We start from the raw sequence: 27,048 nt of genomic DNA, 5'->3' as shown, positions 1-27,048 counted from the left end.
AGGTGCTATCGCGAGCCAAAATGCTTTTCGTGGAAAAGTCCACTAGACCGAAGCCTTGATGCCCTTCATATAATCATTGTACTGGGTGGTATCCACAGTCTGCACCGAGACACGGGTGTCAATCTCCTTGGTCGGAGTAGAAAGACTGACAGCTGTGTCGGAGGTGCTTGTTGTGTTGCCGGTGGAATTGGAGGAATTGGAGTTGCCGCTCGACTTTCCACCAGTCCAGCCGGATCGGTGGGCTGAGGACCGAAGCTGGGACCAGAAACCTCTTCCGCCGGTTTTGAACAGGGGTCGCAGGTTCGGGAGACAGGCTGCAACGATGGCAACGGCGGCTTCGGTGCAGGTCCACATGGCCACGGGGGCTTGGTTGTCTGTGCAGAGAGGTGGGTGAGCAATGTGGGTGAAGAAATTGGGGTTGACGTTACTCACAAGTGATGTCCGGGCCCGCCTTTGTCAGTTCAATCATGGCGTACAAGCGAACGATATCGAAGACTAAGGTCCTGTTATAGATCATTAGCTCACTTCTTGTTCATAAAAAAAAGGGAGCGTGCGTACAGGCAACCGACGAGAAAGACACCGGAAAGGAGCAGCTTCTGGGTTTTGGCGATGGGCAATTTCCAGACAACATGCAGAGGCATGCACAGAAGAATGGCATCCGTGAGGATGTTCGGAATCTGGATGCCGTAGTAGAACTTGGCAGTGTCGATGCATGCTCCCTCAACAGTGGGATCCCAGAACTTGTTCACAGGGATGCACATCAGACCGGTAGTGACGAATACGGCCACGGCCCACATCAGAATGATGGCCCCCACCACGTATATCGCAGTCAGCATCCTTTTGGTTGCGAACAGGCGCTTGTACAGTGCCAGGATCGATAGCTTGACGAATACCACAGTGGCGGTGTACGGGAATGGATTAGCCCATCCGATCTGGCTGAGTTAGGACGGTGGCGCACTTCTCATGCAAGACAGGTAAACATACCTTGAAAAAAGTCGCGAGGTTTTCCTTGGGAACCATGGTGATGTGTGATCCCAATCCGTTCCAAAGGACTGTGTTTCATAGATTAGTTTCAGAAAATGGTGCCGGGATCATATCACTTACGGACTGCAGTTCCGGCCGAGCATCCATATTTGAAAAGCTGCCATGATCCGATTAGTTTATATTCAGCAGAACGGTCATGAGCCGGATTACAGACCAGTGCAACCAGAATCAACCAATCATCCAAGAACAGTTTGTTGCTAGTAAGCCTTCTCGCAATCAGGCGGAGGGCAATGGCGATAGTGGGCAAGGTAAAGTCAAAAGCGAGTGCGACCTGAATAGGGCGGCGGATATGATCGTTAGGGTGCTCAAAGTCACCAGGGACCCATGTGGCGTTGTGGGACATTTGGTTTGCGGGCATCATCTTGACAGGCAACCGGACAAGGCAAGCGATTTGGAATATACAAAAGTCAAACCGAAATAAAGTGTTTGAAGGAAGAGAGGATTTGGAATCGTTGCCACTATTAATATAGGAGGGATCCTTTGCCGAAGGGGATAAGACATCCAATAATTATAGACAAGTCATTTTCCTAGGTAGTGTTGACACGCTGCAAAAGTGACATGGATTTTCTATAGATCACCCGCGATGCAGGTGGGGGGCGTGCCAAGGCACGGAAGGGATGTCCGTTAGTCTCACTAGCCTCATATGATATGGGCTTCCGGGACAGCTTGGGGTTCTCACACTTCCAATCTAATTTCAGACAGATCATCTTTACCCCACCACCCAAAACTTTCGTTGACGCAATGACAGACTTCGCAAGCTTCTGGCGAGGGATACAACTTGATGTTTGAAAACCTTGCGATGTGTTTTGGACGAATGTTTCTTGAGTTTCTACTCATCGCTGATACAGTGACGCGAAAGTCGAACAATTAATTCGCTGTACGACACGTCCTTGCATCAATTTATTCCAGCGCGAACCGCGTTTTAGGTCAACGATCTGATAGTGCTAGGGCAGATTCAAGCATACTAACTACCGATGTCGCGCTTCATCCCTCGCTTTCCAAGTAACACAGATCCTATGATCTGCAGAACCTATCCGTTGTCCAGACTACTCGTTGCCAGATGTCTCACAGAGAAGAGGCTGAAGGTTCGATTCTATATATTTGTAGATCTCCACAGCAGTGCACATTCCTTGCTATACTAATCCCTATCACAGACCATGCAACGCGGCAAAGGGATCTAGATCCGGGTCTTCGTGTCGAGTATACTCCATCCAATCGGCGATCTTCTTTGCCGTCTGCTTGCCAAACACCTCCTCAATCCAAGCCAGCGCCACATCAATGCCCGCACTGACTCCAGAAGACGTCCAAATATTCCCATCAGTAACCCATCTGGCGCGAGGGACCCAAACCACCTCGGGCCTCAAGGCCGTCATCTCCCGCCACGCCATTTTATTGGTCGTGGCACGTTTCCCATCCAACACGCCGGCCCGCGCCGCAAGCCCGGAGCCAGTGCAGACGGTAATCAAGAACTTGAGCTGCGGGTATGTGGCCTTAATGAATGCGATGACTTCTTGAACTACGGGACTAGAGCCACGGGAACCCCAACCACCCGGGACGAGCAGAACGTCCAGTGGTGGTGCGGTAGCAAAGGTATGGGTTGGAACGATGGATTGGCCGATCGCAGCGGGGAATCTGGGCGGCTTGGTCGTTACTGGCCCCAAGGTCGAGGAAAGTAAAGACAGGGAGACCCTGTGGCTGTCGGTCCGTGAGAGGACATTGATGCAGTCCAAAGGACCGAATACATCTAGGGCCTGGAAGCCGGGGAAAAGGACCACTCCGAACCGAAGAGGATCATCATTGGCGTGATTTCCTAGATTTTCGTCAAGGGAGAACCCAAAGCAATGGCACACGATGGCGCAGAAAAGCTTACCGGCCATGATCTACTGTGTGGGTGGGGGCTGATGGAGGTGAAGTGGCCTTGCGGACTCTGATAAAAAAGTCCCGCAGGATCCCTGTCGCATTCTGGACTTTCATTCGATGTCGGGATACGGGATCTTGACGCGCAGTAGTAAGATCCATGGAAAACGAATCCGGGTCAGGGTGATTGATCGTTCCATACAGCACGATGAGATGTATCGAACAACCCTACGCGGGGCGGGGTTAAACGGCTTGTCAGATTTCTGAAGATCGTCGGAGTGTTATTCCAAGGTATCTTTTTCGAATAGATCACATTGTGGATGGAGGGCGTGCGTGTCTGCCTCAACACCCGCCAAAATGGACATGTTGCAGGAGTAAATCGAGTCTAGAGAAAATAGGCAAATACAGTATGTACTGATTTCCCACTATCCAATTGTGATAGTCTTCTCTGGCCCAGCAACTGTAGAAAAATATTGATGCGACCGCCCGAGGACATCTGTAAGAGGGATGACAACAAAGCAAGGCAGGACAATGGCACGACGCAAGGGGCTCCCAGCACTATCGGAACAATTGTTTAAGATCTGAAGACAATAGTCTTGTCCTGTGCATGGCGGAAGCCGACATGCAAAAGTAGTGAGGGATTGTGCAAGAGCGGAAACGGACCGAGGCATCGTGGGCGAGTTGGTTGCAGTGCGGGGAATTTTGCATGACGTTCGAGCTTGGATGAACCACCACTCAACCACACTCGAGTACTCTGTCAATCAAATATGGCCGTCGAGAAGATAAACGTATTGGGCGACTCGCGCGTGGAGTATCGCTCTGCGACGCTGAATGGGAACCATTACTGTCAGTGCTTGCCTGGTAGTTAGTCCATCTGGTTAACAGAATACTCCAGCCTATCTCTTCAGTCAGCCACCATCAGGCCAATACCGAGCAACTGTCTTCCTAGTGAGCAAGATAGATCTTCACCAATCCTCTTCCAACAACGCCACACAATGACCCTAACCACATGAAACAACCCGCAGATCCACGGCTTCCCCGACCTATCAATGGGATGGCGCTACCAGATCCCAATGCTAGTCAACCTAGGCCTGAGGGTCGTCGCGCCAGACTGTCTCGGCTACGGACGAACAGACGCCCCTGAAGAACCCATCCAATACTCCCACAAGCGCTGCGCAGAGGATATCAAAGCCCTAGCGGCTCACCTGGACGCACCGAAGATCATCCTAGGCGGACACGACTGGGGCGCTGCGCTGGTCTACCGCGTCGCCCTTTGGCACCCTGATCTGATAACCCACGTTTTCACCGTGTGCGTTCCCTACGCCCGGCCGCAAGCACAGAACATCGCCCTGGAAGATCTCGTGCGCACCGCGGCGCCACATTTTGCGTATCAGCTTCAGTTTGCCAGTGGGGAGTTGGAGAAGGTTGTTCGGTCAAAGGATGAGATTCGGCAGTTTTTGATTGCGCTTTACGGTGGGCGTACGGAGAAGGGTGAGTTTGGGTTTGATGCTGAAAAGGGTGTTCTTCTTGATCGAGTGGCCAGGCTAAGGCCCTCGAGGTTGTTGAGTGAGGATGTATAAAGGGTTCTTTCTTTTTATCGGATATTGGATTGTTGTATGGCTGACATCGTCGAAGGAACTAGAGTATTACGCAACGGAATTCGCTAGGCACGGCGTCCATGGACCGTGTATGCCACTTCCTCAAGTCTCTCTACGGCAATGAACACTAACTCGGCGACAGTGAACTGGTACCGCACGCGAAAAGTCAACTACGAAGAGGAACTCGCCATTCTCGACCGCCAAATCACCGCCCCGCTACTGTTCATCCAGGCGCTGAGAGATCAGGCCCTGCCGCCTCATCTGGGTAAATCAATGGCGAAGCATATTCCTAATTTGACGCTGAAGCAGGTGGACACTTCGCACTGGGCACTATGGGAGAAGCCCGAGGAGGTGAATGCCATCCTTGCTTCCTGGTTGAAGAATGTAGTGTTTGTCGACACACGGTCGGGAAAGCTTTAATTCAAGACGCGTGTATGAAAGACAGAAGGATATTAAAAATTGACGGACGGATCTTAGGATTCGTAACATCATCACAGAGCACTGGCATATCATAGCAATAAAGGAAAAGAAATACCCAGTAAGCGCACTTGGAAAGTCATCCAATAAATGACCTGCACTTAACTAGTACTGAAAAACCTTGGTTTCAATCCGACAGCCCATATTGTCCAGGCGGTCGACAAAGTCCTGGCCCAGAGTAGCGGAGGTAACAATACCGCCCCGCGAGACCTTCTTCACCTTCTCTTCCTCTTTGAGAATCACCATCGCAGCTTCAGCCATCAGCACACCCGTGAGCAGGTACATGCCGCCTTCGTAAGTCAGCTTGCCGAACACGCGTTGCGGGGCAGGAGTATTCTGGTCCGCCGTAGCGACAGCATGGTACTCGAGCCGGTCGTTCAATGAATTCTCCTTCCGCGGCCCATTGCCAGGGGCATAGACGAATTTCCGGACCAGCCAGCGGACGGGCGGGAGTGCGAGGAGCGCCAGTCCTAGCATAAAACCGACGTGGACCGCGACGCCAATAAATGCGTTGCGCACGTGTAAAAATTGGTGGAAAACGAATCGGTTGCCGTAGAACTCGGGCATCAGCGTGCTACTGCGGTGCACGATCGTCACGTCTGCGATTCCGCTAGGGGAGGTTGTCAGCGTGCCAAGGTCGCGGATCGAGCGCACGCCCAGAAGTTTCTGCATGATTGATTCGCGAGGGATATCCTTGGGTGGCGTGGATGCGGCGAGGGAGAAGGGTTTCAGGGATTTCATAAGCTCGGACGATGGGAGCCAGTCAAAAATGGTGAGGATGGTGTTGAGAGTGCCACCGCTAGCGCCAGAGCTCCTGCGGGAGGAGATAAGTTATCAACTGAATGCGGTTTAGAGTTGGATATAGCATACTTCAGTTCTTTGATGCAGCTGTTGATTTCCTTAGTCTGGCACGAGAGGGCTTCGCGAACTTGCTTGACCAGAGCCCATGCTAGGATATCAGCCGGGGCGCTTTCCACGCCGAGAGAAGGGATGATCTATATGAGATTAACGTTTTGAAAAATCTTCCGGGCTCAAGGTAAACCGACAATAGCGCCATTCGCTTTGGCCGTTTCATGATATTTGTCAACAATCAGCTTGACCCACGGAGTCTCCCCAGTTCTAGTCCACGTCAGTCCAAATCCCAATGAGACACAAATCAAGCTCGAGCGACGTACGCATCAACGTAATGGGTGCCATTGGCAGCGCAGGCCTCCACAACCGGAGTCGAGTACAGGTGGTAGGGCCCCACGCAATTGATGATGAGCCTGGTCTTCTGAGCCAGCTCTTTGAGCTCGCTGGAGGTCAGCTGGACCACCAGAGTGTCTACATGGCTTCAAATCAGTGCGTCATTCTTACAAAAAAAGGGATTCAAGCCTCCTACCTGGCTGGATGCGGTCCGGGTTGAGCGTCTTGAGCTCCTGGGCGATAGGCTCGAGCTTCTGCGCGTTGCGGCCAGCAATCGCCCACTTTAGATCGGTGGGCAGGTTTTGCACAATGTGCTCACCGCAGAGGCGACCGGTGTACCCGGTTGGACCGAGCAAAACGATGTCGTATTGCCGACTAGAAGCCATGTTGGTGTGTATAGGGAAGGTGGGATAAAGTTGGCAGGAAGCTCGGGGTGGATCACGGGCCAAGCAAGCTAGCTCCTCGGCAAGAAGATACTGGGTGATTGAAGAGTCAATGTGCTGTTGGAGTGGCCACGACACTATTTAGGAAACCGCCGGGTGGGCTGCAGCTTGAAATATGACAGTCAGCTTTTGTGTCGCACGGCTTTTGTCCTGGAGATTTGGCCGATCAAGAGTAGAACGGTACGGTAGTACATATTTGTTGGAGGTCACGTGGTCGGGCCAATCAGTCTGGCCGAGATTACGTGAGCTAAGTTGACACCTGGAAAGGGTGGCAAGAATCAATCAAGTCAGATGACATCAGGTGACCGCACACATCCTAAGCGAGCACCCACAACTCTTCAAAGCCGCTCGATCACTCCCGCTCTGTATCCATCTTCAACCCTCATCCGTCGCACTCAGCCAAGATGACCAAGCGCACCAAGAGTATGTTTCCCCCATACCATTGCTACCCTCACGTCACCCAAGAACTCTTTTTCTAACAATTTGCAGAGGTCGGTATCACCGGTAAATATGGTACCAGGTATGCAGCACCCTCGAACATCCCCTCCGACCGACTGTGGCTCTCGATGGACGAAGAAAAACACGGCTCCGGATAAGACACAACGATTCCGATATTGACCATCCTGACAGATACGGTGCCTCCCTGCGTAAGCAGGTGAAGAAGATGGAAATCACCCAGCACGCCCGCTACGTCTGCACCTTCTGCGGAAAGAACACCGTCAAGCGCAAGGCCGTTGGAATCTGGGAGTGCAAGGGTTGCAACAAGACCGTTGCCGGCGGCGCCTACACTGTCGCGTAAGTGCTCCAGCGAGGGGTGTCGGATCTCGGATTTTTTTTTCTGTGGACCATCATCACCTTCACCACCACCACACGAGCAAGAACAGAACAATACTAACTGACCGCTGAATTCCAGCACGCCCGCCGCTGCCGCCACCCGCTCGACCATCCGCCGTCTCCGCGAGATCGCTGAGGTTTAAAAAAGTGGGATGATATGGTTTCCTTTTCCTTCTACGGTTACGTCTGAATACCAAAAAATATGATAAATTCTTCGGAATCTACCTGTTCCTCCATTCCGTTCCGGCCGTCTCGGATTTCCGCGTAATCACGATGCCAAGAGACCCCGACCGTCACACTGCCCGCCGGTCGTTCTGGTGACCCGATCAGCACCCGTAGTCCCGTGCACCGGTCGTTTTCAGGCGTCTGGATGGTTAACTATGAGTCAACCCACTATTCTAGTTCCTTCCACTCGAGGACGAACACCCTCCGGTTCTCTCACTCTCCCGTCGTGCCTACCAGTAACTCACTCGACGGTCATGGTGTCTTACCTAACTGGCGTGATTAAGAATGGCTGACCCGGCACCTGATTCGCCTGCAGTCACGTTGCCCAGCTCCACCAGTCAAAAGGGCGCTTCCTCCCCACTCACCCAACTTAGTCTCCTACTTACCTCTGTACACCCTTCTCTCCCATCCTCCCATCCGCCCTCCTAGCTGTCTTCATGCCTCCCCCGAGCAGCTTGTTCCCACCCCACTACTCCTCTTTCCATGTCCGATACTTGTATTGTTTGTCTAGGAGACCTTGGCGAAAGCCCTGATCCTCTCGTCATCGAGCCCGACGTGCCAAGACTTGATATCGGCAATGCGAAGGTCGGGCTCGGTGGCGACGAGGGTCAGATCGCTCAGCTGCTTCCCTGTGGACATATCTTACACAACGATTGCTTGAAGCCCTGGGTCGAACGCGCGAACAGCTGCCCGATATGTCGGCGCAGCTTCAACATGGTCGAGCTGAGTGATCGGCCGGGAGGTAAGGCAACCCCCCTTGTTGAGACCGTCGGAGTCCGCTGCTAATGATCGGTGATTCTCTACTAGGTCCCGTCGTCTCATCGTATGCCGTTCAAGACCGAACCCAGGTGGCCGAGGTCGATCCCTCGATGGTGATTGAATATGTCGAAGATGACTTCGCCGACTTCTTCCAACCGTGCACCATCTGTGGTGAGGCTGATAATGAAGACGTGCTCTTGCTCTGTGATGGCTGCGATGCTCCCTCTCATGTCTATTGTGTGGGTCTGGACCAGATTCCAGCAGGGAGCTGGTACTGCCCGGTGTGCGAGTCCCAGCGAGCGCTCGGTCCTGCCCCCGAGGTTTCCGCCCGACCCTCTCGCGCGAACGAACGACGTAGTCGTCGGACACGGGCCCAGCGCCGGCAGTCACAGAACCGGACCCAGCTGAATTCTGTCCATTGGGCCCGGGTCTGGCAATCTGTCTGGGATCATTTGAACCTGGACCTGGACTTCCCGTTCGACGACGATCGCTCGGCCGAACGTCTATTGCAGCAACAGCAGCGGGAAGAGGCTAACCAGCGCGAATTTCGTGCGTGGCAACGTCGCTTCGAGGTCGCGGAGCGTCAAGGCGGTAACAACCGGTTTCGGGACACTGCTTCGCTTTTCGATATTGAGGCCCCTCCACGCCCATCGCGTCCTCGTGTGCCCAGGGAGCCAACTCCCGAACCCGAATCCCTGGAGGAGATGCGCGCATGGAACGCATTTGAGCGGGCTCGAGAGATCGAAAACAATCCAAATGCCTCCAGCCGGAAGCGAAAGGAGCCGACGCTTTCTCCGTCCCCCGAGCCCACCGAACCCCAGCGGAAATTGAAACGTCCTCGCACGAGACGCCCACAGGAGCTCGCGGCCATGGCTCAGCAAAATGGCGAATCTTCTCGAGCTGCCAGCTCAAACGCGCGAGGTAACTCAGAGCACCAACCGGGCGAACCGAGTTTCTTGTCATCGCTTCTAAAGGAAGTGCAAGATGCGTCGACTCCAAGCCGAACAAATTCCCATGGCCCATCGGCTCCCTCATCCACCGTGCCTACCGACCATGCTACACCCGGTCCTTCCTCTCCATCCATCTCGCCCCCTTCCTCCAGCCACTCTTCTCCCCGCCTGTCATCCACAACGCCACCTCCTGTCCGAGGCCGACCCATTTCTCCCATCCGACTTTCGTCTCCACTGGAATATGCATCGCCTCCTTTCTCGCCCGAAGTATCCTTCTCCGGGAGTCCCGCGTCCCCTCAGTCCACAACCGAGAACTCTCCAGCAACCACTCGTGTTCCTCGCTCCCGTGTTCCCCGGCGAGCGATACCCGTAGCACATTCCCGATCACCCGATACATCACCCCATCGATCCGGTCCATCTCTATCCGTCAAATCCGACATCCAAAAGATGGTCGGCACCGCCTTGAAACCTCACTACAAGAAGAAAATGGTATCGAAGGACCAATACACCGATATCAACCGGAGTATATCCCGCATGCTATACGAACGAGTCGGAGAGATTGAATCTCTCGAACCCGATTCGCGCGATGACCTCGATCGAGCTGCGAAATTCGAAGTCCAGCGAGCTATCGACGCTTTGCCTTCACGAGGTAGCAAAGAGAAACAACCCATGAAACAACCCATGATGACGGCGGACTCAGATGGCGACGGCGATGTATAATGACTGCTATGCTATGATTCTCAAGCATTTATGACGGCGTTTGTTTTTATCGCTCATCGGATTCTGGATTTAGGGGGGTTCTTCTCAGAGGGGATGTGGATTTTCTTTTCTCATCTATGGCGTTTTCTCTCTTCCGCTGGTTTACCCGAAGAAGTGGGCATCATTTTGCGTTCTGTCATCAGTGTCATCAGCGAGATCTCTGTGTCTTCTTTCTTCTTTGCCAATACCTTACTTACTTCCCGGCGTGAGTGTTCCATGTCGGTGTTCTCTGTGTACGTCTTTCGTAGGTGGATTCGAGCCTGCCGTTGAAGTGATGGTATATACAACTAGCATTTCGTACTTAAGATGGGGTTTTATGGTAGATACTGATCATTTGCATTCACTCTGAAATCAAACCTTAATAGCATCAACATAGCAGTTCATTTCTACTTTCAAAGCAATCGCTAACTACTCACTCACATACAACGACTCTTGCTTGCCTCTGCCTCTTTCACAGCTTCAAGAACCTGCTCCGCTCTTTGGGGGCTGTGGGCTGCAATATCAAATTCGAAATGGTTGGGTTGAGAATTGAAGCCGCGAGTGTAGTCGTAGAGCGGCAATGGCAGATCGTTGCCGAGAGAATCTTTCTTCTTGCTAAGCTTTAGAGCCCAGGCGATCCGAGCAGTGAGAATGTTCAAAGAGCGCTCGGCAATGTTCTGCCCCGGGCAGATGCGCCGTCCAAAGCCGAACGAAGAGAAGTTTTGCAGGTTCGGGAACTTGGTCAATGGCTCTTGAAAGGTCGGGAAAGCAGGGCTTAACCACCGCTCCGGCCTGAAGTTTTCCGGGTCTGGATATAGTTCGGGTTCGCGATGGATAGCCCATTGATTGGCGTGGAACACAGTGCCTTTCGAAAAGTGATATCCTTTATACTCGTCATCCTGGATCAACTGGTGTGGCACTCCTCCTGACGTGACAGGTCGCCAGCGAAGGACTTCTTTGATGACAGCGCGGACGGTGGACAGATGAGGCATGTCGGCAAATTCAGGCATTCGGTTACCAACGACCTGGTCGAGTTGCTCTTTCATTTTCTGTTGCCAATCTGGAAAATGGCACATAGCAAGACAGAGGGACTGCATTGCTGCAGAGGTTGTACCGCTCCCGGCTTCAAACATGGTGCCAATCACGTAGGCACCCTCGTCGTCAGAGAGGCGCAAGGCTTCTTGGTTCTCCAAAAAGGTGCGTGTGAACGAATTGGTTGCGTTTCCTCGGGCGACCTGTTCCCGTACGTCAGATTGTAGTTGACGAAATAGACTCAGTTCTTCTTCGTGGAGCCGTTTTCCTTCTCTTTTGAAGGGCGCGAGTACACTAGGAAGATACTCCAATATAGGGAAGGTATCCACCAGGTAGGTGCCTGGTGAGGCAGAACGTTCGAGATTATGGTTGACCTGCACGATTCTTTTCACCACAGACTCTTCGCCAGTTTCTATCCACTGACCAAACCCAACCCGAAAGACCACACCGGAGGCATATAAATCGAACCAATGGCCGTATCTCGATGGCTGTTTTAGCAAGTGCGCCAGCAGTCTTTTCGATTCGATATCTTGAATTGGCTGGTAAGATTCGGCTGCGTTTATGTTGGCCAACTGGTGCATCAATTTACGGCCTCGTCTCCACCGATCTAAATATTTGTCAACGCGATGAGAAACTTGGCTGTTGAAGAACTTGGCTTGAATTACCGTTGTATGGTAGCAGCAACGGGCGCAGATTGTCTGACAGCAAGCCAGTTGCAAACGGTAGATATGCCCGAGACGAATATTTGGTGCCTCGCTCTCGCAAGAGATTATTGGCGTCAGTCTCCGTGGAGAGAATGATGTTCTCGCTTCCGGCCATGCTGAAGCGGACGATCGGTCCGAATTCATCGGACCATTCCTTGAACTTGAGCCATGAATGATAGGGAGGGATCTGAAAAAGATTTCCAAAGAATGGTATGCCTAGTGAATAAGATAGATCAGGATATCTGCTGAAACTGCCGTGATTCATCATCCGACTAGAAGAAAAAAAGAGACTAACCAGAAGGTCCTGGGGGCTTTTTCCCATTTGTACCATTACTGCTGAGGGTCTTGAGCCCCCAAAGAACAATTGCTAGGGTAGAGAGAAACACAAGTCCTTCCGGACTCAGTAGCATTTCCATCGCCATAGATGTGGAGGCAGTATGGCGGCAAGGAGTGAAAATCAAACCCCTCTTCGCGTCTTTGGAAAAGGCCTGCGGTCATATGCCTGTCAGTCAAGCTACGATGTATCATTTATTACCACTAGCAGCCCCCCGCATCGAAAGGCCATTCCAACAGGCGCAGCCCTAATAGCTGGACCCACCCCCGCGGCCTTATCTGTGCATGGTGCAAGCCGGCACAGGCAATGTGGGGCTTCTCTGTACTGAATACGTTATGTCCGGGAGCGTGTGACGGAAGAAATTGTCGTCACCTCGACAAAATACATACCAACGGAGTAGGGATAAAGGAGACAATCTACTACGCATCACACGAAGTCAAGAACGCCAAACAGCGGTTGAAAATTCAATCAATGAACGTGGAACGTCGGAGAGACAAAACACCAAGAGTATCGGTAAAATATATATTGAGGGACTGAAAAATGATCATTGATTGATAGACGTGATCCTTGCGCTTCCAGTACCATCTCTGATATAGATGTAAATGCTCAGGAACACTTCACCTGTATTTGCTATTTTCTACATTGGGAAAGTCAGGAAAAGTGGTTTTCATGCTCGAGTCAGTCTGTTATCGATCACGTGTAGTCATATGCTCGTCTCTCTATCACTCTATCGCTACTTTCCACTATAGCACTCAGTCCTTTCGTCTTACAGACATAGTGTATCTCAACAGCAAGTATTATATGCTTTTCTCTCATTCCTGGTAGCTTTAAAGAGCATCATCTATGGTGCCGGTAAACATCGGATTTGTACTATCCTCATCCCAGTCTCGGCTGTTTTCACCGCCCGTGGCCGCTGGGCGGTGGGACGCCGATTGGCCACTTGCATTTATCGAGCGCCAGAGCGAGCGTCACCAATTCATGAACAACGTTGATTGTCGGCCTTTCTACGTCTTCAGTGAATACTGCAATGGGTCCTTCTAGCTGAGCTCGTCGCCTTCGTCCTTCATTTCCCGGCCCTGTTCTCTCTTTCTTGCGCTCACCATGCCCTCCTCCACCTCCGCCGGCGGCGCTTCTCCCACCCCCGACGCTCTCGAATCCGACCTCCTCACAAAGCTCGCTGCTACATCCGCACTAGAAGACCTTCAAGAAACACTTCTCGGCTCCCTTCACCGCCTAGGCTGGACCGACAAAGTCACTACCCTCGCCACCGAACTCCTCCGCGCTGGCCGCTGTGAGACTTTCGACGATGTAATGGAAGCAGTCGTCGCCTCTGCTGAGGGCAGGTCACATCCAGCGCTGGACTCAGAATCATCTTCCCACAAGCCGAATGGCGACTCAAAGCAGAATGGTTCCAAGGGGAACACGACGAACGGCACCGCAGTAACCAACACCCAATTTGATTCGGACAAATACTTTGAAGGGGTCGACGTTCGGATCCCAGAAACTGTGGTGGGAGAAGGCGTCCGCGGCCTCAAAGATATATTGCGGGACATGGTTGATCTTGAGGGCGAAAGCACTACAAATGGGGACAAGAAGTAACCCAGCAGAAAGACATGAATCTTGCATGGCGGTTGTTCTTTGCATCTGGAGTATTGACTGGTTTTTTGTTTTTTTCGGGATTCAGCGGATTTGGCTGTGAGATTGAACCCGTTGCATGTGCCCATCTACGACCCTGTGGGAACTGGAAGATCGATGGGGCGTTCTTGTATCACTTTGATAGACAATTGCATTTCGCGCAGAGGCATGGCTTGCCCTTAGAAATACCCTGCAATTGAAGCTTCTTTTCTTGAGTTTATGGTTGTCACGCTGTCTACAGCCGGGTTATTGGCATCGTACCGGTCTCGTCACTAATAAGCCGCATAGAAGCAGGCACTGTGGTAGCATGAGCGACTCCAATATAAGGCGGCAAGATGTCTCAAAGCATTTAATTCTTTCAACTATTATCCTTCGCACCCCAGGGAGACGTGGCCGTGTGCATGATGAGATTGGCAACGGATAGGAGTATCAATGGTGCGTCCTGTTTCTTGTCAACTTGTTTGACTTTTTCTAACCTAATATCCAATTCTCTTACCCGCCACTCCTTGATGATCACACCGATCTGTCGCTAGTGAAGGATTCATGGACTTTGGTATAGATGACCATACTGAAGAAGAATATCCTCAGCGCACTCAGGATGTCCAGCTCAAGATTATAGAAGATCAATGGGTCCCAGGGTGGAGCAAATGGAGAACTGCAGAGGATACTACCAAGAGTTGAGCTTTTTCAACTATGATATTCAGCTAAGGCTGCTACAAAGTAGGAATTATAGGTATATCGGCATGATAGAATGAATTCGCTTGAAACCCTGACTGATGTATCGGATATACATGCGGCAGACTGGTTTCTTATGCCCTTTTGCAAATCACGCTTCTTACTCGTCGCCACTACCCTCACCACCTCCGAAACCAGCACCGCCTCCTGACCCCTCACCTAGTCCAATTCCACCACCAGCGCCAAATCCGGCACCGAAGCCACCCCCAGCACCGAAGCCGCCACCCTCACCACCACCGCCGCCGCCGCCGATGCCGCCACCTGCTCCGCCGCCTGCTCCGCCGCCATAGCCCGCGCCGTTGCCTTCACCGGCGCCAATGCCAGAGCCTTCACCTGCTCCAGCACCGGCACCTGCTCCGCTTCCATAGCCCTCGCCGCTGCCTTCACCGACGCCAATGCCTGAGCCTTCACCCCCGCCGCGTCCACCTCCCCAGCTTCCACCGCCACCTCCCGCGGAAACCTCAGAGCCTGTAATGTAAACTTGATCAGATAATGCCGTATAAGATTTGCATAGAAAAAGTACATACTAGATTCACCCGCCACGGGAGCCGCAACAGCAGCAGCGCCCAGGCTAAGAAGCGCAAGAAGGTAGTTCAGCCGCATTTCGACCGAGTAGGTTGCACTAGCCCATTTGTTAACTCAGTGGAGGTGGATAGAGGAGGAAAAAACATTTACCAAATTGGGTTTAGAACTTGATTGCTTGAGAGAAGACTTGGATTCTTGTTGAAGGGATACAAGCGTTGAGGCGAAGTACAACCATTTTATACTTTTGCATGACCATTGAGCTCCATCCAGCAGACAAGCTTACTTGCCTTCAGCTCGGTGCGAGTATCAGCAATACAATCGGCAAACTCCGATGTCTCAGGAGTAGGAGGCCAGTCACACGTGTCTCCGAACGTCGAGTTTATAATATCGCGGCCGGATCTGCTTGTCAATTGCGCTTCATTGTCTTCTCGGCCAGTAAGATCAGGCAACATGACAATGGGCCCGATGTAACCCCTGGTAACACGCTGTAGTCCACGCAAGATACAAACAGAGTCGATGGGCTCAATTGGTTAATGTAGATTGTCGAGATGCTCCTTCCGAACTGGTCTGCATATACGCCTGACAGGGTGAAACATCGAGACATGACATGCTGAGAGCAGGGCTGATAGGGTGGGTATTGCGGCTAGGTAGCTATATGTCTCAAGTCTTCGTTGCATTCCCAAAACTAATGATGTGGTTCCTGGAATATAGACCTGGGTGGGCCTATTCCTTGTGGCCTGAGGTGTTCATACGGCGCTGCTAGATTGTCTCGATTGGGAAGGAACATTGCTTCTTCAACTACCTAATATTTCCACACCTCTTTTTCCCTCCATAATCTGTGATCTCTGCGTGCATTGGCAAACCGCTTTTCTGATTTGACAGTTCTATTTCATCAGCATGCTCACGTTGTGCACCAGACCCCTGTATTAAAATGCTCGAGTATCTTGCACAACCCCTTCAACACGCGTCAAAGAGTGCCTCTCGTACAAGGGCATGAGGAGCTCAAAAGGGCCAGCCTCATATCGCAGTGTCTCATTTGCATACCGTCTCAGACCAAAGTAACATACTCCTGATTCAAGGACCTTTCCTCTTTCAAAGCTGATTCGAGTGCCCGAGACTTCTACCTACATGCATACACAGGAGACTGTTTTACTCCCTAGCACATAAATGCCACTATTGGACAGCACATGGAGTGGATTTGGGATTCTGAACAGTTGAACTTCCATTCATTGATTTTCTGTGAACAGTGCGGACGACTACTCGGTAGGTATTCAATCTACTGACGAAATCGTAACATATTTCAACACGCACCGAAGAGCGTTTGAACAGAATGCACTAGCAATCCGGCTTGATTTCAAAGGCACTAGCCACAGGATTGGAAAGAGACCAGGTAATACCCTCACTCATCACATCGTCCCAGTTTTTACTGGCAGACAGCTTGTCTCCATACCGTCGGAAGCCATGGGGTACACCACGGAAGACATTGACGTTTGTAGGGACCCTTTCAGCCAAAGTTAGCAACATAACCTCAAGCGATACAAACATACGGCTACTTACCCGTTATCACTCAGTAACATCCCATAGAAAAGCCCTTCATCTCTCAAGGGATCATTTCCAGCAATTCCAAAAGTCGTCGGAGGTAAACCTTTCACCTCCTCCGCAGTCGCGTTCCCAGGATTCATCCTGCGATCACTAGCAGATTCTTTGAGCTCATAAATGCCTAGTAATCCGCCAAACAGTCGAATGCGTGTCATAGGAAGAATAGGTGCCTCGGCACACTGAACCAAGCTCGACAGCTCGGGGCTGCACAGCAATGTCTGGCGCGGGGCGTAGTAATAATCTGTATGCGCAAGACACGGGATCATGAGAACCTGTCCTCGGATCTTAGGACAGGCAGCAAGGCGCTCATCCTGGCCATTTGCTTGAGCCAATGCCAGCGAGGCTGTCATCCAGGCTCCAGCCGAGATACCGCCGACGACAACCTGGTCGGCGATCCCACCAATTTCGGCGATGTGCTCGTGCACCCAAACAAAGGCGTCTTCAGTGTCGTTCCAGGCGGTTGGATAGAGGTGCTCTGGGGTGTGACGGTAGTTGACATTGAAAACGACCACAGGCTTGTTCTTGCTTGCGCGAGAGACGACAATCCGCGAACAAATTGCGTCTTCGGAGGACAACGTGCCAAATAGAAACCCTCCACCATGGAAATGAATGTATACTGGCAGAGGCTCAGTAGCTGGCACGCCAGCTGGACGATAGGTGCGTGCTTCGAGGGTTGCGCCGTCACGAGTATGAACGGAGAAGTCTTGCATTTGGACTTGAGACTTGAGGCCTGAACTCAGGATCAGTACTTGCTTTGCCTCTAGTCAATTCCATGCAAGGAGAAAATATACTTTCCATCCCCTTTGCGGCCAGCTCCTCGCGGTTTTTATTAACGAAATCTCTCATCTCTAGGGCCGATAGGTCCTTCGGGGGTGTAGGAAGTGTCGGCGCAAGCGCGACCCAGTCGGCACTTGGTCCTGTGTATTCTGAAAAATCGGCCATGGTGAGTGAGCAATAATAATGATAGAATAGTAGCAATGCAATGCAGATGAAGCCCGTGCAGCATTACGAACGACCCGTTTACCCCCACGTTCAAGTTGGCCTCGGCTTGGTCTACTCGCCGCCAATCGCCGACCCCGCATAGCTTCCGCTCCCTGACAACTCCGGCATATGTGGATCTGCCCGGACATTGTTTACCGAGACCGAAGTCCGGCGTGTTATATTGGCAATCTGTGTTCTCTGTGTGAGGAAAAACTCACATTCTGTACCTTTCTCCCGTTCAGCTCCAAAAAACGACAATGGACTCTGCTATCTCATCCGAACCCCCCTCGCGATCTTTGAAAGGCAAGGTTGCCATCGTGACAGGGGCCGGCTGCCAAGGAGATGGAATTGGCAACGGGCGTGCTATTTCGATTTTGCTTGCCAACGATGGCTGTGATGTGGTCTGCGTCGATCTCAATGTAGAATGGGCGACCAAGACTACCGAGATGATCGCTTCAAAAGCCGGTCGAGGACGAGCCGTTCCTTTCCTTGCGGACGTGACATCATTGAAAGACTGCGAGGCCGTGGTAAAACATGCTGTGGAGCAATTCGGCCGTCTTGACATTCTGGTCAACAATGTCGGAATTGGAGGCGCGGCGGGAACAGTGGTGGAGGTTGATATGGTCGAATGGGCGAAGAGCATGGAGATCAACGTCGCAAGCATGGTGCAGATGAGCAAGTATGCCATTCCGGAAATGATGAAAAATGAAGGAGAGGTTAAGGGGAGTATCGTCAATATGGGCAGCGTCGCCGGTCTCAAAGGTGGGACGCCACATTTACTGTATCCGACTGCCAAGGGCGCTGTGGTGAACATGACACGAGCAATGGCAGCCCATCATGCGTCGGATGGTATTCGAGTCAATTGTGTGTGCCCCGGGGTATGTATAAGTCCTATACTTGATTGAAAAGTTTGAGTTGGTCACTGACTGGAAGGTAGATGCTCTACACGCCTATGATGTATGGAAAGGGCATGAGCGAGGAGGCACGAGAAGCCCGGCGGAAGAGAAGCTTACTTGGAACCGAGGGAAATGGATGGGATTGTGCTGGGGCAGTTGCGTTTCTGGCTGGGCCTCACGCCCGGTGGATGACTGGAGTCATTCTCCCCGTCGATGCTGGAACAACGGCAGCCGTGGGCATCGGAATGACCAAGAGTGCTAGTGTAAATGGCTAAGTATGCTGTATGTATTCTTGTGTATAGAGTTTGTCAAAAACTATCATGGCACAAGCATTGCCAATTGAATCAAAACCAAAGGGCTATCTTAGACAAAATTCAGTTCCACCAAACGCAGTTATCACGACGGGTTAGGACCAGCGAAACGAGAATGATCTGATAAACAGAAGGGTAATTTTGAACCCCGACAGATGTACTCTCTTTCGTAATGGCCACTGACTATGCTTTTTTACCAACATCTCTTTGATATAGAATCTACAGTCTCGATATACTCTATAGCTGACGCATGATATTTGAAATGATCGATTACAGCATTCCCGTTGTTGAACTCTGTAAATTGGAAGGGTAAATAGCAGATCCTCATCTTTCAGCTACGTAATAAATCTCAACGCAGCCTCTTTCAAGTTATTCTGTGGGTGGGTCTGCTCTGAAACTGGTCTTCCACGGTCTGGCCGCATGGCGATGGTGCTCCGAGGAGCACACACTCAGTACAAAGCTGTTGATAGTCGAAGTGAGGGCAATAAAATATCATCATTAGATGGGAAACATTATTATCCCTACAATAAGAAAAACCAATCAAAAATTAAATACTCGAGTCTATACTTGAGGCATGCAGACCTGGTCACGTGGCAGTCCATTCACCTCACTGTGCCTTAGTCCTGTTTAGTCTGTCTCTGATCTGACGCTTCTCTCGCTCGTTGTCCATCATCGTCTACCTGCATCGTGCCGTGTTCTCGAGGGAATCTTTCCCAGTTCGCGTCTCCCTGCCCCTTCCCGTCCGCCCCTTCGGCCCCCCCTGAAGAGACCACCTTTTCATCCCCCGGCCATCCAGCTTCCCCGCTCTCTCGTTCCAGGCGGTGCCCGGGTCAGCGCTCATTTCCATTTACCCCACGCCCGTCTCTTCTCACGACAGTGTCACAGCCTATCGGTCGATCACCGAGTTCGGCTTAGACGTTTGCTACAGTCAGGACCCCCGGTTCATGCGGTCGCCGCGCGCGAGCCCTGCCCGTATTGTCCTGCCAGGTCGCGCTTTCATGAATCGGATCATTCATCGCATCGTGTTTGTCAACTAGTTTCGCTGGTCATAGCTCGTCGCGGTCACTGCGGTTTGGCGGCTGGCGCGTGTACGTCCTCATAGTCGCCCGTGCATATTAGCCTCCTGAAAATCTCCAGTCGCCATGCTCCACACATCCTACCACGCAGACTCCGATGCGGACGATGAATACGAACGCAGCGTGATTACCTCTCCGCACCTCCCTACAGACTCGGAGACTTCGCCAACAGACTCTGACATTACCTCTTCGGAACACACTCCGACCAAGTTTGGTTACTCCGACGAGCGCTCTCCCCGGACGGTGATTACAGAATGGACGGTCGACGAGTGCCTGGAATACTTGACCTCTCTCGGTCTGCTTCAGTATCACGGTACATTCAGAGGTGAGTTTGCTGTGTTGAAAGGGGTACTATGGACATGATTGCTGACAACCGTTGACCGAGCAGAAAATGGAATCGTCGGCGAAGCGCTTATCGCCCTGAGACACGAAGAGCTGAAGGAGATGGGCATTAACAGCGTCGGACACCGATTGACGATTCTCAAGACTGTATATGAAATGAAGGTCAAACAGGGTGTCCCGCTTGAAGCGGACCATTACATCCCACTGTGTATGTCCCCATCGAATCGCGTGGCCTTTTCACTGGCGCTGACCTGTCCGCACAGCAACGGAGCAAAGTATGAATGAAAGTGCGTCGCAAGACGACATTGCCCGTTTAATCCAGTCCATTCGACTTCGGGACGAGAAGCTCATGGCCGTCGAGGTAGAGTTACGCCGGGTTTCCGAGGACTACCGGCGATTACGGCAAGAATTATTGCCAGTTTTCAAAATCGCCAAAGATCGGTCACACCCACTCCCTCCTCCTTCGTCTTTAGGGCAATCATCAGAAACGTTTTACGATAGCCAGACTCTCAACTCCCCCTCACAACTCACGCTTCCCGATCAGTCCAAACTCTCCAGGGGTATCTCAAAGCGCACGTACACTGGAGGTGGCACTCCCAAAAGCAGCTCACCAACACACATTCCCTCTGTCCATGAACGGCCCGGGTCAAGTTTGGACCCTTCGGCGGCTGCCATGGCTGCTTCTAGTCACCTGACTGCTTCCCTCAACGGAGGACTACAGCACTCACCAGGGATGCCATCTCCAACATCTCCAGGCGCGCTTTATGCCCAACAACAGACCCTCAATCCGCGATCCTATTCTCAGTCCAGGGAGAGCAACATCGGTCGCACAGGGCATGACCATGATGAGACAGCAACCTTGCATACTCGCTCAGATCGACCGACCACAAGCCATCCGCCCACATCACGGACAGACACACCCTCCTCAGTTTCACGAGCCGACTCGCGAGCTGGCGGGGAACCACCCAGTGTGGAAATCTTCAAATCGTTCCGGGTCTCCTTCGAGGATCCCTGCTACAAAGTTCTTCCGGCGGCGCTGAAAAAATACAACATCCATTCCGATTCCAAGAACTACGCGCTATACATTGTTTACGGCGACCAGGAACGATGCCTGACGATGGAAGAAAAACCTCTGATTCTCTTCAAACAGCTGGAAAAAGAGGGACGAAAACCGATGTTCATGCTGCGCAAAATACATCCCGACAACTCCGGCTACCCAGTCGGCGCTATATCTGGCTCCGCACCCAACAGCGCTGGGTTCGACGGCAGTCGAGCGCAAATTAATCTCCCCGGCGGGGTTCTTTGAGGTCGTCTTTCATCTCCTTCTGATGCACTCGTGTCTGCTACTTGAGATACCCAGAGATGCGTGCTCTTTCTCTGTATTGCCAGCCTTGTTGATTCGCATTTGCTTTCAGCAGTGATTGGGTCGAGTCTGCTTTTAAATTGGCACTGTTGGAGTTGTGTGTGCTCGTCTGCCCTCTTCCTAGAGCATTCTTTTGCCTGTCGATTTAATGTGAATAGCACAATTATCATCTGTAGTATTTTGTTCTCACAGTGACCGGTGTACCTGGTAGCCTTATCATCACGTGGACTCGTGTCACCTGGGTCGCGTGAAATGCTCCCGCGATAAGCCCGGCGTCCACGGTTTCAAACAGTCAAACAGTCTCCAGCAGTGCCAATTATCGCGATCGCCTGCCCCAATGACCTGGGATCGCGTCATCCAGGACTCGGACGATGAGGACGAGGGTATCGTGGAGGACGACATCCCGGCTTCCATTGATCTGCCCCAGGGAGCGCAACCGTCCCAGTTCTCGCAACAGCACCAGCTCGACGAAATCTCCCTCCCACAGCATCCGACTCCAAGAGATACGAATCAGTCCACTCGAAATGTCGTCACTGGCCCTGATCTGGGCGTGAATTTCGATAATTTCCTGCAGTCCCAGGAAACGGTGCGGCAGTCCGCATCGCAGCAGCGTCGCGAAGAAAGATGGATTCCGTCGACCAGTGAAGGTGGGGGTGGAGGATCAATTGGTCAGTGAGAACGGTGCAATCTACCAATTGCAACTCTTGTGTTGTTGAATTCAACGGGATGCTCACACTCGAATTATCCAGGTGCCATGATGACGGAGATCGGGCTTGCTCAACAAAGACTACTTGACGACGACACGTCCAGCGCGGGCCAACATCTACCTTCCACCGCTACACCTCACTCTATGCGACTCACGCAAGCAGAGTCGCTACCTACCGTGCTGATTGACCAGTCCGACCAGCTGGGTCAAGAGGAAAGTGGTATTTTCGTCTATACGCGACCTCTAAACGACATCACGTACAGCGACACGCAGAATCTACAACCCACCAGCGGAACCACTTATGACTACATGTCCCCCGCGACCTCGGACTGCATTGGCTCGTCCGCAAAAGAGCCGGCTCATCAATTGAGCGAAGATCTGAACTCCGCGGTAAATGCCAGCGCGCAGTCACGTCCGTCGCGGAAGAGTCCGCATCGCTCCAAGTCTCTGCAGACCGTGTCATACTCCCCCCATGACACAGAACCAATGTCATCGATTGTGTCTTCGCGGATCAGCAGAACAAAGAGTGACACTTTCGGAGCTGGGCTGGTCTCGCCGCAGCACTCTCAGCACGACGAACTTTCGCTGCCAAGTGTACGGGTCGAGGTCCCGGTTTCGAAAAAGACGCGTAGTCGTTCAAAGAAACAGACCTTGCCTGAGGATGACGAGGATGACGAGCTGGCGAACTCGCGGGACCACGAGTTTGCGGCTCAGGTTCCTGTTGAGAACAACACAGTCGCTGTATCTGAAAGCAAGAGTGTGCAATCCTTGGACGGTGGCTCGAAATCCTCAGAGACGGTGTCGGACAAGGGCGCCGCTCAGAAATCCTCGAAGCCCGCCAAAGAGCCGAAGAAAAAGAAGGTAAAGAGAGGGAAGACAACCTCGGAGGTGGTGAAGAAGACCTACAATCCCGAAGTCGAAGAAGACGTGATATGGGTCGAGTCAAGACCGATGCATGTGGAAGGTGTCGACCCGGAGCCTTTCGCCCAAAACACCTCATCCAGCGGAGAAAAGTCCACCACAGAAGCCCAGGAAAAGCCGGTTCCGAAGAAACGAGGTCGAAAGCGCAAGAAGACCTCTGAGGATACCGCAGGCGACTCCGTGCAGCACACCGACGCCGGAAATGCTGAACTAGACATCGAGCAACCATCACTCGACGATGCCACCGTCTTGGTCGAGACTACTACTACATCACAACCCGTCTCAGAAGAAACCACTCTGGAGACCTCGAAACAAACCGACGCAACCCCCATCCCTCAACATCAACACGAGTCTCCCCCACCAACGGAGGAGGAGGAAGCACCTCAAACCCCCAAGAAACCACAACCCACAAACACAGAGACATCCCAAGACTCTACCAACGAGACCGTGTCAACGAAGGATTCCAGCAAGGGACCCAAGCAGCACAGTCCCATTACATCGACGAGCCAAGTCCCTTTCCGGGTGGGCCTGAGTCGCCGGGCGAGGATTGCGCCGTTGCTGAAGATTGTTCGAAAGTAGGATGTTTGTTTTTGCCGCTTTTTGCGATGTTATTATTATACCCACTGTGCCTGGTCGCGTTTACTGTTTGTTTAATTTGGGCGAAGTGCTCTTGTAGTCCACGCCTGGTATCGATACCTTATATGGAATAGTATGGATGATGATCTACATTGTGGGGGTCTTTGTCAATGAAAGCACTTGATAAAACTACTTAACTAGTCGTTTGAGGGGTAGAATACGGTCAACCAAAGACACCCCCTGTATAAGAATAGACCGGAGAATCCATCGGCCAAGTCATCTGATTACATCAACATGGCCACGATCAAAGCCAGAAGCAGCGAGGTCACTGTCGCCGAGCCAATCGTCCGCAGATCTGCGTCCGCGTCTGATTTGGAACTCTTGCTCGGAACGCGTGGCTCCCCGGCATCTCCTTTGGAAGGGACCTCCACGGGGCAATGGCTAGCGTTCTTCTCGCAGCTCTGCGCACAACGTTCCGAGCTGTTGCCACAAGCTTTCCAGCTGCTAGACCCTTTTTTGTTTGCAGGGCCACGATCGTCACGCCGATACCAGTGCTCGGGCGAATCACGCAAGCACTCGCCCACCGTAACCGGGCGATAGCCCCGCTCCGAGGCGGTTTTCAGCATATGCTCCGTCAGGTTGTGGACCGTTTGCTCGTGCGCGTCGTGCGCGATCACCAGCCATGACTTGTCGTACGGGGAAGCAGAGCCCAGGGCCCGGTCAAAGATATCCTTGGACAACTGAATTCGGCCAGGATGGTCGTTCTTGTAGTCGTCTGTATCGATGTCGTACAAAATGATGTGATAGCCCAAGCCACCGAGCTCATCTCCACAGCCCGACGCGTGGTCGCAGCGGGAGTAAGGCGGACGCATGTACGTGGGAAAGTGGCCAAGGATGTTTCGAAGCGCGGCTTCATTCTTCAGCATCTGATCACGGCGCTGCAGAGCAGTCACCTTGCTGAGATCCTCGTGGGACCAGGTGTGGCTGGCAATCTGATGGCCAGTCCTCTGCATGCGCTCAATTAAAGCCATCCAGGGCAACTTCTTGTCATCGATCTGGCCCTTGCCGTTATTGTTTCCGGTGATGAAGAAAGTAGCCTTGGCGCCGTATCGATCAAGCAGATCAAGCAGGTCCCCAGTGTAGTCGGATGGGCCGTCGTCAAAGGTGAATGCAATCGTTCCGGGAACAGTGCACGAGCGGATTTCCATCGGGCCATACGGCACCTGGCCGACGCGAGGACGAGGGATTTGGTCGGTTGGGGGTCCCTTGGGCTTCTTGTGGGTGTCACACTGGCCGTAGTCGAGCTGGCAGTCCGGGGAGCGGCAGTGGGCCTTGCTCGTTCCGCAGAATCCTGTGGACCGAGTCAGCAAGATTTCCAAGTCGAGGACTGGCGTGACACTTACCGGAGCGGGAGCAGCAAGTACCATGAGGGCAACGACCGTGGTCGGGCCCGCAACGGTAGTCAGGCGGTCCACGAGTCTCCAGGTGCGACGACTGCAGAGAAGAGATAGGCTGCTGGATCGACGCTGTGTAAATGGGGTTGGTGTCGTCGGCACTCGCCAGCACGGACGATCCCAGAGCGAAGCTCAGCGTCACGAGATGTTTGAGATGCATATTGACAGGTCGGCAGAAGGGATGTATGTATGTATGTATGTATGGTAAGTGAACTGACTGATGGAAGAGTTGGGGTGGGGGATGCGAAGGAGAAGACGATGGTCGATTGGGGATGGGGATGGCAAGAACGACAATCAGGAAGGTGAGAGGCAACAAGGTCTTTCTTTCCATTTCAGTCTAGCTACCACTAAACGGAAGGAGCCATTCAATTGCCTTTCCTCCATAGAAATCGTGGGTATCATTGATAACTGCGCAGACCTGGGGACAGTGTTCCTTGCAGACGGAGTGAATAAAATCAAGCCACTTTCGAGACGCCCTCCTCCCCAACAGCAGCGAAGACAAAAGGCGCGAGTGTGTTGAGATGCGGACCGAACTTGGCCGGGGCACTGCTGGCGATAGCGCCCACGGCCGCAATCAAGTGTCGCCGGTGAACCGTCGAGATGTTGGGCGAGGACAGGGTTTCGGTCAAGGTGGCTACAAAGGCATCGAGCTGGGTATCCGAGAAGTGCAGCACCAGCGCCGAAATAGCCGTTAGCGCACGCTTGGTGACGACGGTCCCTGCCGTGTCGTTGTGAATGACCGCCATGACCGGCTCGGAGAGGCTCGCCAGCTCTGACTCTTGCAAGAGCGGGCCGAAACACGTAACCACCTTGATGAGCACGTCGATGGCGTCGCTGCTGAAGCCCTTCGAGGGATCCTTCTCCAACATGCCCCGCACGACCGAGCCTCGTCGGGAGGACGGCGAGGGTGTCGGGCCGACCAGTCGAGGGATCAGGACTTTGGAGACGGCCGAGTATGCTGCAAGTGTATTTTGCTGCGCGGGCTGGCCGGCTTGAGGGCGAGGCAGGGTGTCCACGATGACGCGCAGAGCGGTGTTGGGGACGGAGGTGTCAATCGTTTGGGAGGCGGTCAAGTCGGTCAACTTCTCGAGGAGGGGCATCAGGGACTCAAAGGGCAGTCGGATAGCCAGGGGGCCAAGGCTGTGGCAGCCTTTGTTTAGCAACAGGACGATCATTCATGACTGGAGACTCACCATTTGAGGGCCTGGTTTTGCACATCTCCATGCTGATCATCCAGAGCCTTGAGCAAGCCTTCCACCAGCCGGGTCGAAGAGCGCTGGTCTTGGAAATAGCCTGAGCCGGGGGCGCTTAAGATTGTGTAGAGGTCGTTCAGAGACATGTAGCGCAAGTCGGCATCCGGGTCGTCAAGCTTGGCCAGCAGGCCAGCGATGTTTTGCTGGAAAGCCTGGCGGTCTGCCATGGCGAGGAGCGTGTATGACTAGAGGAGATGGATGGGGTAAGTAGGTGTGAACTTAGATAGTAACTAGCTCGATAGCGGTGGTTGAGGGTGCCTGAGGCAGCCACACCACAGGAATGCCCATCGTGCCCCTCGGATGATCGATGGATACGTTCATTGGACCATCTGGCATCCGAACCGGATAATTACCGAAAATCTAGAATGATTCCCACTGGGGTTGGCTGTGACACCAGCATTAGGTCATTGCGCACGGACCATATTCGGAAATGTCATAGATCCTGGATGTCGAGCAAGTACATAAGGCGTGGAATGGAGTTGCACCTACATACCT

At 52.6% G+C, this 27,048-nt stretch overlaps 15 protein-coding genes across 15 annotated transcripts; 7 read left to right on the top strand and 8 right to left on the bottom strand.

Moving 5' to 3' along the window:
* Positions 1-42: 42 nt before the first annotated feature.
* On the bottom strand, positions 43-1,405 carry PFLUO_LOCUS7473 (uncharacterized protein; the record flags this gene model as incomplete). The annotated part of the gene is made up of 6 exons (XM_073785121.1): positions 43-374; positions 433-503; positions 559-932; positions 985-1,052; positions 1,105-1,141; positions 1,199-1,405. 6 exons carry the CDS (start codon positions 1,403-1,405, stop codon positions 43-45), a joined length of 1,089 nt encoding a protein of 362 aa, XP_073641508.1.
* Positions 1,406-2,192: 787 nt separating this feature from the next.
* Positions 2,193-2,921, bottom strand: PFLUO_LOCUS7472 (uncharacterized protein; the record flags this gene model as incomplete). Its single annotated transcript, XM_073785120.1, has 2 exons — positions 2,193-2,854; positions 2,915-2,921. The coding sequence occupies 2 exons, from the start codon at positions 2,919-2,921 to the stop codon at positions 2,193-2,195; spliced, it is 669 nt and encodes a 222-aa protein (XP_073641507.1).
* Positions 2,922-3,668: 747 nt separating this feature from the next.
* On the top strand, positions 3,669-4,919 carry PFLUO_LOCUS7471 (uncharacterized protein; the record flags this gene model as incomplete). The annotated part of the gene is made up of 4 exons (XM_073785119.1): positions 3,669-3,747; positions 3,797-3,849; positions 3,927-4,392; positions 4,642-4,919. 4 exons carry the CDS (start codon positions 3,669-3,671, stop codon positions 4,917-4,919), a joined length of 876 nt encoding a protein of 291 aa, XP_073641506.1.
* Positions 4,920-5,081: 162 nt separating this feature from the next.
* On the bottom strand, positions 5,082-6,547 carry PFLUO_LOCUS7470 (uncharacterized protein; the record flags this gene model as incomplete). The annotated part of the gene is made up of 5 exons (XM_073785118.1): positions 5,082-5,790; positions 5,847-5,971; positions 6,023-6,095; positions 6,152-6,299; positions 6,358-6,547. The coding sequence occupies 5 exons, from the start codon at positions 6,545-6,547 to the stop codon at positions 5,082-5,084; spliced, it is 1,245 nt and encodes a 414-aa protein (XP_073641505.1).
* Positions 6,548-7,008: 461 nt separating this feature from the next.
* On the top strand, positions 7,009-7,581 carry PFLUO_LOCUS7469 (60S ribosomal protein L43; the record flags this gene model as incomplete). The annotated part of the gene is made up of 4 exons (XM_073785117.1): positions 7,009-7,027; positions 7,094-7,124; positions 7,235-7,399; positions 7,518-7,581. The coding sequence occupies 4 exons, from the start codon at positions 7,009-7,011 to the stop codon at positions 7,579-7,581; spliced, it is 279 nt and encodes a 92-aa protein (XP_073641504.1).
* A 565-nt stretch (positions 7,582-8,146) lies between these two features.
* PFLUO_LOCUS7468 (uncharacterized protein) lies at positions 8,147-10,092 on the top strand (the record flags this gene model as incomplete). Its single annotated transcript, XM_073785116.1, has 2 exons — positions 8,147-8,405; positions 8,471-10,092. The coding sequence occupies 2 exons, from the start codon at positions 8,147-8,149 to the stop codon at positions 10,090-10,092; spliced, it is 1,881 nt and encodes a 626-aa protein (XP_073641503.1).
* Positions 10,093-10,547: 455 nt separating this feature from the next.
* PFLUO_LOCUS7467 (uncharacterized protein) lies at positions 10,548-11,961 on the bottom strand (the record flags this gene model as incomplete). Its single annotated transcript, XM_073785115.1, has 2 exons — positions 10,548-11,749; positions 11,808-11,961. The coding sequence occupies 2 exons, from the start codon at positions 11,959-11,961 to the stop codon at positions 10,548-10,550; spliced, it is 1,356 nt and encodes a 451-aa protein (XP_073641502.1).
* Positions 11,962-13,281: 1,320 nt separating this feature from the next.
* Positions 13,282-13,779, top strand: PFLUO_LOCUS7466 (uncharacterized protein; the record flags this gene model as incomplete). The annotated part of the gene is made up of 1 exon (XM_073785114.1): positions 13,282-13,779. One exon carries the CDS (start codon positions 13,282-13,284, stop codon positions 13,777-13,779), a length of 498 nt encoding a protein of 165 aa, XP_073641501.1.
* An 871-nt stretch (positions 13,780-14,650) lies between these two features.
* On the bottom strand, positions 14,651-15,153 carry PFLUO_LOCUS7465 (uncharacterized protein; the record flags this gene model as incomplete). Its single annotated transcript, XM_073785113.1, has 2 exons — positions 14,651-15,018; positions 15,078-15,153. The coding sequence occupies 2 exons, from the start codon at positions 15,151-15,153 to the stop codon at positions 14,651-14,653; spliced, it is 444 nt and encodes a 147-aa protein (XP_073641500.1).
* A 1,257-nt stretch (positions 15,154-16,410) lies between these two features.
* On the bottom strand, positions 16,411-17,616 carry PFLUO_LOCUS7464 (uncharacterized protein; the record flags this gene model as incomplete). Its single annotated transcript, XM_073785112.1, has 3 exons — positions 16,411-16,576; positions 16,633-17,404; positions 17,466-17,616. 3 exons carry the CDS (start codon positions 17,614-17,616, stop codon positions 16,411-16,413), a joined length of 1,089 nt encoding a protein of 362 aa, XP_073641499.1.
* A 296-nt stretch (positions 17,617-17,912) lies between these two features.
* Positions 17,913-18,826, top strand: PFLUO_LOCUS7463 (uncharacterized protein; the record flags this gene model as incomplete). Its single annotated transcript, XM_073785109.1, has 2 exons — positions 17,913-18,533; positions 18,593-18,826. The coding sequence occupies 2 exons, from the start codon at positions 17,913-17,915 to the stop codon at positions 18,824-18,826; spliced, it is 855 nt and encodes a 284-aa protein (XP_073641498.1).
* A 1,178-nt stretch (positions 18,827-20,004) lies between these two features.
* PFLUO_LOCUS7462 (uncharacterized protein) lies at positions 20,005-21,586 on the top strand (the record flags this gene model as incomplete). The annotated part of the gene is made up of 3 exons (XM_073785108.1): positions 20,005-20,263; positions 20,327-20,488; positions 20,544-21,586. The coding sequence occupies 3 exons, from the start codon at positions 20,005-20,007 to the stop codon at positions 21,584-21,586; spliced, it is 1,464 nt and encodes a 487-aa protein (XP_073641497.1).
* Positions 21,587-21,980: 394 nt separating this feature from the next.
* PFLUO_LOCUS7461 (uncharacterized protein) lies at positions 21,981-23,849 on the top strand (the record flags this gene model as incomplete). Its single annotated transcript, XM_073785107.1, has 2 exons — positions 21,981-22,311; positions 22,393-23,849. 2 exons carry the CDS (start codon positions 21,981-21,983, stop codon positions 23,847-23,849), a joined length of 1,788 nt encoding a protein of 595 aa, XP_073641496.1.
* A 281-nt stretch (positions 23,850-24,130) lies between these two features.
* On the bottom strand, positions 24,131-25,460 carry PFLUO_LOCUS7460 (uncharacterized protein; the record flags this gene model as incomplete). Its single annotated transcript, XM_073785106.1, has 2 exons — positions 24,131-25,197; positions 25,250-25,460. The coding sequence occupies 2 exons, from the start codon at positions 25,458-25,460 to the stop codon at positions 24,131-24,133; spliced, it is 1,278 nt and encodes a 425-aa protein (XP_073641495.1).
* Positions 25,461-25,755: 295 nt separating this feature from the next.
* Positions 25,756-26,720, bottom strand: PFLUO_LOCUS7459 (uncharacterized protein; the record flags this gene model as incomplete). The annotated part of the gene is made up of 2 exons (XM_073785105.1): positions 25,756-26,440; positions 26,494-26,720. 2 exons carry the CDS (start codon positions 26,718-26,720, stop codon positions 25,756-25,758), a joined length of 912 nt encoding a protein of 303 aa, XP_073641494.1.
* Positions 26,721-27,048: the final 328 nt, after the last annotated feature.

The sequence above is a fragment of the Penicillium psychrofluorescens genome, assembly GCF_964197705.1.
Source record: "Penicillium psychrofluorescens genome assembly, chromosome: 5".
NCBI classification, from domain to species: Eukaryota; Fungi; Ascomycota; class Eurotiomycetes; order Eurotiales; family Aspergillaceae; genus Penicillium; species Penicillium psychrofluorescens.
This window is presented reverse-complemented; position numbering and strand designations above follow the sequence as displayed.